At 40.7% G+C, this 14,358-nt stretch overlaps 1 protein-coding gene across 1 annotated transcript in view; it reads right to left on the bottom strand.

Moving 5' to 3' along the window:
- Positions 1–393: 393 nt before the first annotated feature.
- The window catches only part of si:dkey-245n4.2, a 28,967-nt gene continuing 15,002 nt past the window's right edge, over positions 394–14,358 (bottom strand). The window contains exons 4-6 of the mRNA XM_048595547.1: positions 12,704–12,862; positions 11,871–11,961; positions 394–2,161 (exon numbers count right to left, since the gene is read on the bottom strand). Coding sequence (XP_048451504.1) covers positions 1,987–2,161; positions 11,871–11,961; positions 12,704–12,862 — 425 coding nt within the window. The 3' untranslated portion in view covers positions 394–1,986. The remainder of the gene's footprint in view (positions 2,162–11,870; positions 11,962–12,703; positions 12,863–14,358) is intronic.

The raw sequence follows: 14,358 nt of genomic DNA on the forward strand, positions 1-14,358 counted from the left end.
ATGTTGCCTGGTATGGAGGGTGCTAGCTATGAAGAGAGGTTGAGTAGATTAGGATTATTTACATTAGAAAGACGGAGGTTGAGGGGGGACCTGATTGAGGTCTACAAAATCATGAGAGGTATAGACAGGGTGGATAGCAAAAAACTTTTTCCCAGAGTCGGGGACTCAATTACTAAGGATCACGTTTTCAAGGTGAGAGGGGAAAAGTTTAAGGGAGATATGCTTGAAAAGTTCTTTACGCAGAGGGTGGTGGGTGCCTGGAATGCATTGCCAGCGGAGGTGGTACAGGTGGGCACGATAACATCATTTAAGATGTATCTAGACAGATACATGAATGGGCAGGGAGCAGAGGGATACAGATCCTTGGAAAATAGGCAACAGGTTTAAATAGGGGATCTGGATCAGTGCAGGCTTGGAGGGCCAAAGGGCCTGTTCTTGTGCTGTAAATTTCTTTGTTCTTTTGTTCTTTGAGGATGTAACTAGTTGAATAAATATGAGAGAACCAAAGATGTGGTGTATTTGGATTTTCAGAAGGCTTTTGATAAGATTCCTCATAAGAGGTCAGAGGGCAAAGCCAAAGCAGATGGGATGGGGATAACATTTTAGCATGAATCAAGAATTGTTTGACAGATAGGAAACTGAGAATAGAAATAAATTGTTTTTTTACCCCTGAGTGGCAGGCAATGATTAACACTGTACCACAAGGATCAGTGCTGGGGCCCCAGCTATTCATAAAGTAAGTAAATAATGTGGATAAAAGAAATTTAAGATTTCCAAGTTTAATGATGACACAAAACTAGATGGAATTATGAGTTGTGGAGTGGAGGCTTCCGTGTGATTTAGAAGATGTGGGCAAACATATGGCAGATGCACATAATGTGACCAAATGTGAAGTTATATGTTGGTGGGAGGAGTATTATTTAAATGTTGATATATTGGGAAGTGTGAATGTACAAAGGGATCTAGGTATCCTTATACACAAGTCAATAAAAAATATACAGGCAGGTGCAGGAAGCAATTAGGAAGGCAAATGGTATGTTGGCCTTCAATGCAAGAGGATTTGAGTTCAGAATGGATAAGTCTGACAGCAACTATACAGGGCCTCGGTGAGATCACACCTCAAGTGTTGCATGCAGTTTTGACACCCTACCTAAGAAAGGATATATTTGCCATACAGGGAGTACAATGGAAGTTCACTAGGCTAATACCAGGGATTGCAGGACTGTCCTACGAGGAGAGATTGGTTCAACTGGGCCTGTATTCTACAGAGTTTAGAAGGATGAGAGGGGATCTGATTGAAATGCATAAATCCTAACAGAACTGTACAGATTAGATGCAGGGAGGATGTTTTTCCTAGTTGGAGAGTTTAAAACAGGGGACACAGTCTCAGTACACAGGATAGACCATTTAAGGTGAGATGAGGAAAAATTTCTTCATTCAAAGTGTAGGGAACCTATGGAATTCACTATCAGAGAAGGCTGAAAAGACAAAGTCAATGAATATATTCGAGAAAGAGATAGATATATTTTTAGATTTTCAAGGCATCAGGAGAATGCGGAGAAAGCAGGAATATAGCATTGAGATGGAGGATCAGCTGTGAACCTACTGAATAGGGGAGTAGGCTCGAAGGGCCAAATAGCCTTCTTCCTGCTATAATTCAGATTTCTATACTTCAGATTTCAAAAGACTGTTCCACAACATATTCCTTCCCAACAAATGAAAACTGTTTTGCGAAATGCAACACCTTAGGTCTGAGGCCACTCACAGGGTTACTTTTCAAAGAACTGAAACAGTCAAATCTCCAGGAATGATGGACTGACTTCCAGAAGAGGTTTCTTTCGCACCCACCTATCCATGAATGAAATAATGGTCTCCTTCTGTAGTACTCAACCTATTTGCACGCAATATAAATACTTTAGAATGAGGCTGGACTTCCCCAGTGTTGGCAGGTCTGGTCCAATCCCTAAGACTCTAACAGTTGGCATCTTAATTGTCATCGAAAAGAGGTGTTATCTTGCCATCTTTCCATTCAATCAGTATTTCTCCATGTCTTAAAGATGGGGAGCGAGAAGCATCATGCTGCAGTTTCAATCCTGTTGTTAAGGAGGTTTTCTCATCAGCTGACTCAGCACCAATTTCAGCACGTGATTTCTTCTTTCGACTATTGAGAAGAAGAATGGAACAGTTTCCAGCGTTAATAAGGTAAATTTTCACCACTCAACATCTACAATTAAAGTAATTAAGAGTGAAAGCAGATTACTCTGCTTCTAATATTTAAAATTTGTTAACCACTTATGGAGGTTTATAAAATCATGATGGGCATTAGATAGGTTGAATAGCCAATGTCTTTTCCTTGGTGTGGGGGAGTCCAAAACTAGAGGGCATAGGTTTAAGGTGAGAGGGGACCTAAGGGGCAACTTTTTCACGCAGAAGATGATGTGTGTATGGAACGAGCTACCAGAGGAAGTGGTGGGGACTGGTACAATCAGAACATTTGGAAAACATCTGGATGGGTATATGATAAGAAGGGTTTAGAGGGATATGGGCCAAAGACTGGCAAATGGGACTAGATTAATTTAGGATATCTGGTCAGCATGGATGAGTTGGACCGAAGGGTCTGTTTCTGTGCTGTACAACTCTATGACTCTACCATAATAATTGCAATCAATAAAATACCATTTTGTGGCAGTGAAAAATAAGTGAAAATAGCTGCTAGATGATAAAACAAAGGTTATTTTCTATGGTATTTTCCTTCATCAAGATTGTTGACTGACACTTTGGAAGAAGAATATCGGTGCAGGAACCGTAGGGCCACTTGAGCTTGTTCTACTATTGCCTACGATCAGGGCTGATCTTCAGCTTCAACTTCAAATGCCCACACCCCTCCCCATTTCTCACATTCCCTGATACCAAATACTTGTCTTGAGATGGCCTTAATTGACCTTATATATACTCAATGATAGACCATTCACAACCCTCTGGACTAGAGAACTCAGAACCCTGAGTCACAACATTTCCTCTCAATTCAGTACTTATCCTGAGACTATGCTCCCATGCTCTGGATTCACCAGCCAGAGAAGAAATCTCAGTGATTTCTCTTTTAAGCCTCTTCAGAATCTTATATGTTTCAACAAAATCACCTCTCATTCATCTAAACTCAGAATATAAACCCAATTTATTCAGTCTTCCATCACAGGGCAATTCTCTCATCCTTGGAACCACTCTGGTGAATCTATACTTGCAATGTAATTATATCTTTCCTTAAACATGGATTCCAAAACAGAGTATTCAGTAATATGCTCTCTTCAAAATCCTACAGTACTATAGCAAGACTTCCTTATTCTTTATTCCACTACCCTTGCAATCTGGGCCAATGTGTAATTTGCATTCTTCACTCCTTTCAGAATTTTTATTTTGGTGCTCTTTGTACAAGTACAAGACCTAAGTCTCTACAAGCGTCAACATTTACAGATTTCATGCCTTTTAAAAAATATACCATCTTCCTATTCTTACTTCCAAAGTGAGTAACCTCACATTTACCTATAGCATATTCTATATCTGTCTGCTACCTGTTGCTCACCAAAACATGTCTGTATCTCTTTGTATCTTCCTCACAGCTTATTCCATCTCGATTTGTACAGTCATCAAGCTTAGATGCATTACTCTCAATCTTTCTCAGTCATGAGATACATGTTACAAATAGCTGAGGCTCCAGCAATGATCCTTATTGAACATCACCATTCACAGCTTGTCAATTTGAAAATGAAAATCAATCCTCCAAACATGCAAATGTATTCTCTTATCGGGTATATTAACTTTTAGTGCAGAATTTATTCAGTGCCTTTCAGAAATTCCAACTGTGCTTAATCTACAGGATCTCTTTTATCAATCCTATTAGTCACCTTCTCAGAAGTTCAATCAAACAAGTCAAGCATAATTTTTCTCCTGTGAAATCACGTTGATGCTATCCAATGTTTGAAAATCATTATTTATTAAGACTTCCTTAAAAATATTCCAGAATTTTTACCTGATTGATATCAGCCTAACTGACCTTTATTCCCCTCTCCTCCTTTTTTGAATATCAGGATTCAACGTGCTAACTTCCACTTGACTGGGACTATGCTAGAAGTTGAGGAATTTTGGTAAATAATACCACTGCATGTATTATCTCTGCAGTGGCCGCTTTTGGAACCCCAGCATGGAGGCCATTAAGTCCTGAAGATCTGTCAGCCTTCAGCCCAAGTTTCTCCAATATCTTTCTCCCTGCTCATTCTTACGGGCCTCTTGATTATTTCGGGCCTAGACCCTTCTTCAGAAATGGGGGAGGGGAAGGGGATTCTGAAATAAATAGGGAGAGAGGGGGAGGCGGATAGAAGATGGATAGAGGAGAAGATAGATGGAGAGGAGACAGACAGGTCAAAGAGGCAGGGATGGAGCCAGTAAAGGATTGTAGGTGGGGAGTTAGGGAGGAGATAGGTCAGTCCAGGGAGGACGGACAGGTCAAGGGGGCGGGATGAAGTTAGTAGGTAGGAGATGGGGGTGGGGCTTGAGGTGGGAGGAGGGGATAGGTGGGAGGAAGGACAGGTTAGGGAGGCGGGGATGTGCTGGGCTGGTTTTGGGATGCGGTAGGGGGAGGGGAGATTTTGAAGCTTGTGAAGTCCACGTTGATACCATTGGGCTGCAGGGTTCCCAAACGGAATATGAGGTGCTGTTCCTGCAACCTTCAGGTGGCATCGTTGTGGCACTGCAGGAGGCCCAGGATGGACATGTCGTCTGAGGAATGGGAGGGGGAGTTGAAATGGTTTGCGACTGGGAGGTGCAGTTGTTTAGTGCGAACCGAACGTAGGTGTTCTGTAAAGCGGTCCCCAAGCCTCCGCTTGGTTTCCCCGATATAGAGGAGGCCACAACGGGAACAGCGGATACAGTATACCACATTAGCAGAGGTGCAGGTGAACATCAGCTTGATGTGGAAAGTCTTCTTGGGGCCTGGGATGGGGGTGAGGGGGGAGGTGTAGGGGCAGGTGTAGCACTTCCTGCAGTTGCAGGGAAAAGTGCCGGGTATGGTGGGGCTGGAGGGGAGTGTGGAGCGGACAAGGGAGTCCCGGAGAGAGCAGTCCCTCCAGAAAGCAGATAAAGGTGGGGAGGGAAATATGTCTTTGGTGGTGGGGTCGGATTGCAGATGGCGGAAGTGTCGGAGGATGATGCGTTGGATCCGGAGGTTGGTGGGGTGGTACGTGAGGATGAGGGGGATTCTGTTTTGGTTGTTATTGCGGGGAGGGGGTGTGAGGGATGAGTTGCGGGAAACACAGTCGAGGGCGTTCTCGACCATTGAGGTGGGGGAAATTGCGGTCCTTGAAAAACGAGGACATCTGAGATGTACGGGAGTGGAATGCCTCATCCTGTTGTATAATATGTTTGACCCTATGTCAACTGGTGTATGGCTCAAGTTAGAATTCTAACGCCTCAAACTCTCAGTACAATATTATTTCTAGATCTACCTATTTTGTTAATTTCTATTTGGACAAAACAACTCCCTCTCCAATTGTTTTATTCATTCATGGGATGAGGGTGTCGCTGGCTAGGCTGGCATTTATTGCCCATCTCTAATTGCCCAGAGGACAGTTAAGAGTCAACCACATTGTTGTGGTTCTGTTGTCACATGTAGGCCAGACCAGGTGATGATGGCAGATTTCCTTCCCTGAAGGATATTAGTGAACCAGTTGGGTCTTTCCCAACAATCGATGATGGATTCATGGTCATCAGTAGATTCTTGATTTCAAATTCCACCATCTGCCATGGCGAGATTTGAACCCAGGTCCCCAGAACATGAGCTGAGGTTTTGGATTAATAGTCCTGGCAATAATACCACTAGGCCATTGCTTCCCCACAATTCCAAATTTGTCTCCAAATGCAAAGAGGTATCCTTAATCCCAGCATTAGGAAGGCAACACCACCTTCTGAACACCTGATTACAGTTGCAGAGGACAGCATCTACCCTGCTGACTACACTGCTCCCTATCACGATGACATTCCATTCCACTTCCCCCACTTAAATGCCTTCCTGCGTCAAGGTACTCTCGTCAGTTTGTCTGATCGTCCTACAGTCATTGTTCTTATCCACACTGGTAACAAGTACATCATATCTGTTGTTCAATTCCAAGGGTTAAGTCTCCTCCAACATTACGTCCTGGATCCCTATATCTGCCTGATAATTGCACCTTCCTATCCCTGACTATTGAACAACTCTAAAGTTCTAGTTACCCTCAGGGTTGTGACTGCATTCTTGAATAAAGTTTCCAGGTAATTCTCCCACTCCTAGCAGCCCTTCACTGTCAACAGCTCAACAACTCTGAGCTGAAGCTGCAGGAGCTGCAGACACTGATCCCAGGTATGGTTATCTGTGTTGACGATAGTCTCAATAAAATCCCACATGTTGCAGTTACCGCATGCAATGTCCTGCCCTGCAACTTCTTATTTGTTTTAAAAGTTAATGAGATACTAATTTGGTAAAGTAAAGCAAAAATCAAGTTACAGTCTCCTAGCTTTGAGACAAAAGACAGACACAAACAAGTGGAGGTAAAACAAAAAGAATAAAATGCATCACCTCTTCACCCCTCTGCATTGAATTCCCACTTTCACTGAATTCCTCACTCTCACACAATGTTCACAGAGCACTTACTTCCTTAATCTTTTTGTGCTGCACTAACTTTGTTTTTTTTTAAGTAGTGTCATGGGAACAGAGAAACAAGAGTAAGACATCCAATCCTTCGTGCTTGCTCCAACATTCAATAAAGGTCATGGTTAATTTTATTTACTCCTTATCCATTGATACTTTCACCCAGCAAAAACCTCCCCTGCATCCCTACCACAGCACTGACTCACGATGACTTGAATTTCAGTGAAAGGACCCCTAGGCTGAACAATAGGATGAGTCGCTGACTTACTTATTGCTAATCCCCAAACTGGTTGTACTGGACCTGCAGAATTGACCATGGCCTGAACTGATTGGCCTCAGAGCCCACATGTCCAAGCCCCTGGTCTGAGATGCAGATGATGCCCTTGACTTATTATGCCAGTACCCTCTGACTGACAAGTCACCTTTGGCTTGACTGAGGCCTGCTCCTCTCAGACTTTGCCATGAGCATGTGGTGAGGCAGGTAAACGTCCTATGAAAATCTCCGTGGACAAAGGATGCAGGTTGTCGCTGCCCTTGGAGTATGCCATGAGATGCTGGGGAATCCTGAACTGGATCCAGAGGAGCAAGTGGCGAGCTGGAGCCACCTGGTACCCACTCAGACTTCCATGTCAAGATTTATTTCCATATTGTTCCTCTCTGATGCCTTGGAATATAGCATCATTCAAACAAATGGGGTGAGAATAGATAAGAATTAGATATAAATACATGCAAATAGGTCTCTTGCAGCTCACTTGTGAGTTTCTCATCTTGGCATTATATCCTTTGATGGAAAATTGGACTTTTTTTCTTGACATTGAGAATGTCATTTTTCCAATCTCTCAATATTTCCCAACTGACACGCCATTGCACATGTCACTCAAGGGCTGGGAAGATTCCACCCAAGAACTATTCTATTACATAATAGAAAGTTTATTGGTTACATTACCTTAAAACTGGTTAACTACATTAACAGTTGGTAAGACCTTTTTTCATTTGTTCATGGTATTGGCACATAGCTGGCTTGACCAGTATTTATTACCCATTCCTAATTGCCCTGGAGAAAGCAGTGGTAAGCTGCCTTCTTGAACCTTGTGGTGAAGGGACATCAGTGTTGTTAGGAAGAGAGTTCCAGAATTTTGACCCAGCAATAGTGAAGGAATGGGAATATATCTATAAGTCAGGATGGTGTGTGGCTAGGAGAGAAACTTGCAGATGTTCCCATGTATATGCTACCCTTGTATTTCGAAGTGGTAGGAGTTGTGGGTTTGGAAGGTGCTGTTGAAGAGTCTTGGTGAGTTTTTGTAGGGCATCTGATAGGTGGTACACTGCTGTATATGTGCCAATGCTGAAGGTGGTGAATTGGCTCAGAATCAAGTGGACTGTTTTACCCTGGATGGTGTCAAGCTTGAGTGTTGCTGGAGTTGCACTCATTTGCATAAGTGGAGAGCTTTCCATCATTCTTCTGAGTTGTGTCTTGTACATGGTGCATATGTTTTGGGTAGTCAGGAACTGAGTTACTCGCCACAGAATTCCAAGCCTGTTGCTTAACAGTCTTCCCAGTTCCTTTCCTTGGACAGCTGAGTCAGTTTTACAACTCCTTTCCTTGTCTGCTAGGATGAATGTTTTCATTTCTGATAGCCTAAACCTTGTTTCCATTCAAACAGGTGGAACACTTAAACTTTTCAGTATACACATTCAACCAGTTCATAGTACAGGTGTCTAACCAAACACTTAACTCGAAGTCACATACCTTCTTGGAAATTACATATTTAAGTCCCTGTTCCAAATTACTTTCTGATCTTAGTTTAAAAGAGCAACCCATAGAAGGCGGAGGACCCAGTGAATGGTGGACAAGGAGATTCTGTAGCTATTTTTAGTGCCCTATTAATTAGTTTCTGTTGGGCAGACAGGATTAAAATGACCCTGGAATATTTCTTGTCTGTGTTGCTCAATTTGACAAACTCACAGTTAACTAAACATGAACTTTCAACAGTAAATTTAGTTTAATAAAGAAAATGAAAGTACCAAAAAGTAAATCTGAAGTGATTTTTCAGCTACATAAGAATAAGAGATGAAAGAATGATATAATTCAGGGTAACCCTTTATTTTCCAATTCTTAAAATCCTTTCCACTTCATTTTGAGTTGGTGTATTAATTAACTTACCAACGAACATTGACCACTTTTTGATTTTGTTTACTACCCTCACAGTCGGACAGAATGCTTTCTTGTGGCTCAGAATAAAAAGTATGCAAGGAGAATATATATTCTGTATGAGTACATAATGCTACAGGATGTGGAAACATCCCTACACAGAGTCACATGTTCTCCCGCAGAGCTTGGCAGACTGTGATTGAGCCACTTCCTTGCACTCTCCATCAATTCTCTTCTGCTTGTGAAGTTCAGACTTTTATTTTGTGTCATTGGAGGATTTCCAAGCCTGAGCTGGGGTGATTAGCATAGAAATGAATTGGTCCTTTATGCTAAATGCATTAAGTGCTGAAATCTATCCTGTAGCATTAGAATAAGCTTTCAGATCTGGAAGGTTCTACAAGTGTTGGTGCTAGAAAGTGGAAATTTCCAGTAAGTTTATAAATCGGCACTCCTTGTGTAAATTTTATGATGGGGTGTGAGGTATATGAAAAGTTTGGCTGTGCATTCTTATGAAGTTTCATCCAAGGTTAAACAGAAAATTCATGTGGAGCACAGCCTGTATCCTGATATGCACTCTCAACTGAAATGGTAAATACCTAAATCAGAAAATCCTATATGTACAATTCTTCTGTCAGTTTCAATGCACATATAAGCGGAATGTCAAATGCCACAATGCAGTATAATTTGTGCACTCTTGAGGCTGAGGCACTCCACCAGAAGTGCAAAATCAAGGGGTGCTAAAATTCAGTTACAGTGTTATGCCATATCTACCATATCTTCAAAACTGAAATCAAAATGCCCAAGGTCATTTTCTTGTCTATGTTGCTCAGTACCAAAAACTCACATAAACAAAATTTAGTTTTCAAAAGCTTTTTTTTTGGAAATGTAATCAATGTCACAGGAAAAACAGCAGTTAATTACGCACGTAGCAAAATCCCAGAAACAGCAATAAAAGAAGTGGCTGAAGCTCATTTAGTGATGTTGTTTGAGGGATTATAATTGGCCAGGGCACTGGACGAATTATATCTTTTAATCTGCTTTTACTGGAATTTCTCAAGGAACAGAATTTCACAGTTCAATCTTGTTTTTGAGTGTAAATGTTAAAACTAATTTGCAAAGTTCTACTCCTAAGATGGGACCTTTTTTCTCTACCAGTGATTAGGCTGAGCTGCAAAAATTTTGTAACCCTGATATTTCAGACTGTGCCCACCAATGACATAGGTCCAGAATATCTGCCTTGTAAAATTGCCCCACAGCAATTAGAGCCTGGATACACCATTCTTTACCTAATGGTGGCTATACTACCTGGAAATATGGAGCATCAGTAGGATATCATGACATGGATTAAACATTGACTTGAATACTTGACCCCATTGTAACCTAGTAGGTAACACCTTCCAACAGCAGTTATACTCAGTCTTAGCATTTCTTCATCAGCTAAATAATAGACATCTGCAAGATGGAATGAGCTGTGCAGGATTGTTCATGATGTAATGAAAATTCTAAATAAAACCAAAACTACTGGAAGCATTCACTCAACAGCCCTGGCAGCACCTGCGCAGAAAGAAAACAATGCCATTCAGATCAATGCCATTTAGCATAACCATCACAGGTAGAAAGGGTGGTAAAGAAGGCGTTTAGCACGCTTGCCTTCTTTGCTCAGATTCCACTAAGTGTAGGAGTTGGGACATCATGTTGTGGTTGTACAGGACATTGGTGAGGCCACTTTTGACATACTATGTATAGTTCTGGTTGTCCTGATATAGGAAGGATATAATTAAATTAAAAAAGGGTGCAGTGAAGATTTACAAAGATGTTACTGGGAGTGGATGGTTTAAGTTGTAGGAAGAGACTGGATAGGCTTGGACATTTTAATTTGGAGTGTAGGAGGTTGAGGGATGATCTTTTAGAATAGAATAGAATAGCCTTCATTGTCATGTGCACTCAAATGAGTGCAGCGAAAAGTTTGTAATGTCACTGCTTTGGCGCCATCTTAGGTACAGGGTACCTAGGTACAGATACTTTAAGTATTCGTTACAGAATTGAAAGAGTTTTTTTAAAAAGTTTAGCATAGGAATACAAAGTTTTAAAAAGTACTCAAATTACTCAAAGTCCAGAATAAGAATAAAAAGTATCTTTAAAAAGTACTCAAATTATAGTCCTTTTCACTGACCTTATAAAGGTTTATAAAATCATGACGGGCATAGGTAAGGCGAATAGCCAAATGCCTTTTCCCTAGGGTAGGGGTGTTCAAAACTAACTTTAAGGTGAGAGGAGAAAGATTTAAAAGGCACCTGAGGGGCAACTTTTTGATGCAGAGGGTGTTGAATGTATGGAATGAGTTGCCAGACGAATTGATGGATACAGGTAGAGTTACAACATTTAAAAGACATTTGGACAGGTACATGAAAAGGAAAGATTTAGAGGGATATGGTCCAAAAGCAGGTAAATGGAACTTCAGTTTGGGAAACTTGGTTGACATGGACAAGTTGGATTGAAGGATCTGTTTCCGTGCTGTATGATTCTATGACTCTATGCCTCTCATAAATGGCCAAAGACCAGAAACATTAACTCTGTTTCTCTCCCCACTGATGCTGTCTCACCACATACATCAAATCTGCACAGGATTTCCATCACTTTCTGTCTTTAGTTCATTTATTAGATAACAATCTATAGTACATAATTAAGACCTGTCTTAATTGCCTTCATTTTCTACAATTTACACTCATTTTAATTGTGCATAGATACATTATTTATAAATTTAGGCTCTCAACCATATAGCCAACATTTTTGTTTTAAGGCATGGCTACATCAAAGGGTAAGCTCAAATTTCCTATTATGTTTGTTGGTACTGAGGTTCAACAACAATAATTAGAGTTAGATGGCATCACCTTTGTCTGAGATGTTGGACAATTGTTAACACAGACACAAACAAACTACTGACACATGTTTGATATTTGTTCCTTTTTCAAACTAACAATTTATGCAAAATTGTAATGGTGCTTTTTCAGTAACATTCACCATTACTGTTTTTACACTTACTTATTATAAAGGACATTCAATGGCAGTATAATTAGTCCCAGCATCAACATTATCGCACCTAGAATCAGCATTGTAACCCTCCAAGTAGTACCTGAAGGTACAGAGATAGATTATGTTAGTAATATCTACATAATTTTAGGAACACTTGAGTTACTGAGTTGCACAGAGAAAGAAAATCTCTGCAGAGAGTTTACAATCAGTAGGTGCCAAACTGAACCAATTTGAAGGGAAGAGTGTCTTATTCAGGTCAGGTATTATGGTTTTAGTACTCATGTACAGGTAGGAAAATAAGGAACCAGACCAGAGACCAAACTACTGAAGTCCTCATGATGGAGGTACACTCACGGTGCAGCATAGGTCAATCGGAAGCAAGTGTTAAACAATGAGTATATTCTGATGACTTTGGTACAAGTGTTGGGACACAAGTTTTGAATTGCCAGGAGTTCTACAGTTCAATTCCAATAGGCATGCCACCACAAAAATTTAACTCCAGAGAGGAGCAGCTACAATGTTACTACAAAACTTGAACCTGAAACTAGGAAGCAAAGCAAAGTATGCAAATGCTGGAGATCTGAAATAAAAACAGCAAGTGCAAGCGAAACCCAGCATGTCTGACAGCAATTGTGGAGAGAGAAACAGTTAACGTTTTGAGTTCAATATAACTCCTTTTGGAACTTCTCCAGCATTCACAGAACTTTGCTTTTATTTTAATTAAAGCCAATACTTCTGTGGATCCAGGTCCCAACAGATTTTTGACTGATTCCAGTCAATCTAAATATTAATTACATTTCTTGAAAGTACATATTCTCTGAAAGAAAATCATTCTGTCTTACCATCACTCAATTTGAATCTCACAGTTTTATCATTTTCTTTCATTTGTGTGATATTTTCAAAAGTAGGGTAGGAAGCATCAGACACATTATTAACCATAGGAATGTCCATTAATTTTTCAATATTTTCTGTCTGAGTTTCGGAAACCTTGATGTGATGACCTGAAATGAAAATAGTAAATATCAGATGGCATTCCCATTCATTTAAATAAATAGAAAGTTAGGAGGGGGTTTGAGAGACCAAGAGGCGAGGTGTTGCAGAATCACTTAAGGGGAGCCCCCCAATGCAACTAGGAATGTCCCCCACCCACTTCCTGCTGCCTAGGGAAACCTGCAGGCTTATGTGCTTGATATGAGGCTCTTCTGCATAAATCTGGGGGCAAGTGGCACTTAATTAGGCTGGAAAATTGTACTCAGGGCAGGGCTGTTCAGAAGGTCATCACCTCAAATTAACATGCCTCTCCAATTCCAAACCCACTAATGTAGGAATATAACGTCCAGCCTTTATTACCAGAAGGAATGACAAGATGGGGGGGGGTTACATTTGAAAATCAAGCAAAGACATAAAGGAATAAGGTAGAAACAGGAAGATAATTGGCAAATTAATCAAACTTGGAGGATTAAATTCCTGATCTGCTTGAATTGAATCAAAGGGTATTAAAAGTTAGGGAGGAATTGGCACAGGTACTATGACTGAAACACAAAAATTCATGAGAAAAGGGAATAGTACCAGAAGACTGGTGGATAACCACTATAATTCCTTTGTTTAAAAAGGGGGATTGAACAAGATACTTATCAAAAAAATAAGATTCTGAGGGAACTCAACAAGATATATGCTGAAAGGATGACTCTCCTTGCAGAAGACACAAGAAATAGGAACTCAGTTCAAAAATAAAGGGTTTCCCACTTAAGATGAAAATGAGGAGAAATGTTTTTCTTAGAGGTTCATGAGTCTGTGGAATTCTATTTCCCAGCGAGCAGTGGAGGGCAGTACAATGAATATTTTTAAGGCAGAGGTAGATAGATTCTTAACTGCAAGGGAGAAAAGGGGTATATAGGTAGTCAGGAAAATGGGTTGAGACCATAATCAGGTCTGGGAACGATTATATGCAATGGCAGCTTGTGGAACCAAATGACCCACTCCCTCTCCTAACTCTTACGTTCATGTGTTGATACATGTGTAGCAAATCCTGTGAAGTATAAAGCAATTGGTGAATGTTATCTTTACTCAAAATGTAAATAAATAAAAAATAATTCACGGGGTCATCACTGGCTATGCCAGCATTTATTGCCTATTCCTCATTGTCTTTGAGAAGGTGATAATGAGCTGCCTTCTTGAACTGCTCCAGTCCATCTGATGTAGATATATGCACAATACTGTTAGGGAGGGAGTTTCAGGACTTTGAACTCGTGACACTGAAGGAACGGTGATATATTTCCATGGGGTGAATGCTGATTAGCTTGAAGGGGAACTTGTGGGTAGATGGTGTTCCCACGTTTCTGCTGCCATTGTCCTTCTAAATAGCAGTGGTTGTGGTTTTGGAAGTTGCTGTTAAAGGAGCCTTGATGAATTTCTGCAATGCATCAATAAACTGAGCCTATACCAAAAGGCAGTGCAGCATTCAAAAGGAAAAAGTTTGGTTACATGAAATTCAATA

The sequence above is a fragment of the Rhincodon typus genome, chromosome 1, assembly GCF_021869965.1.
Source record: "Rhincodon typus isolate 14 chromosome 1, sRhiTyp1.1, whole genome shotgun sequence".
Classification (NCBI taxonomy): domain Eukaryota; kingdom Metazoa; phylum Chordata; class Chondrichthyes; order Orectolobiformes; family Rhincodontidae; genus Rhincodon; species Rhincodon typus.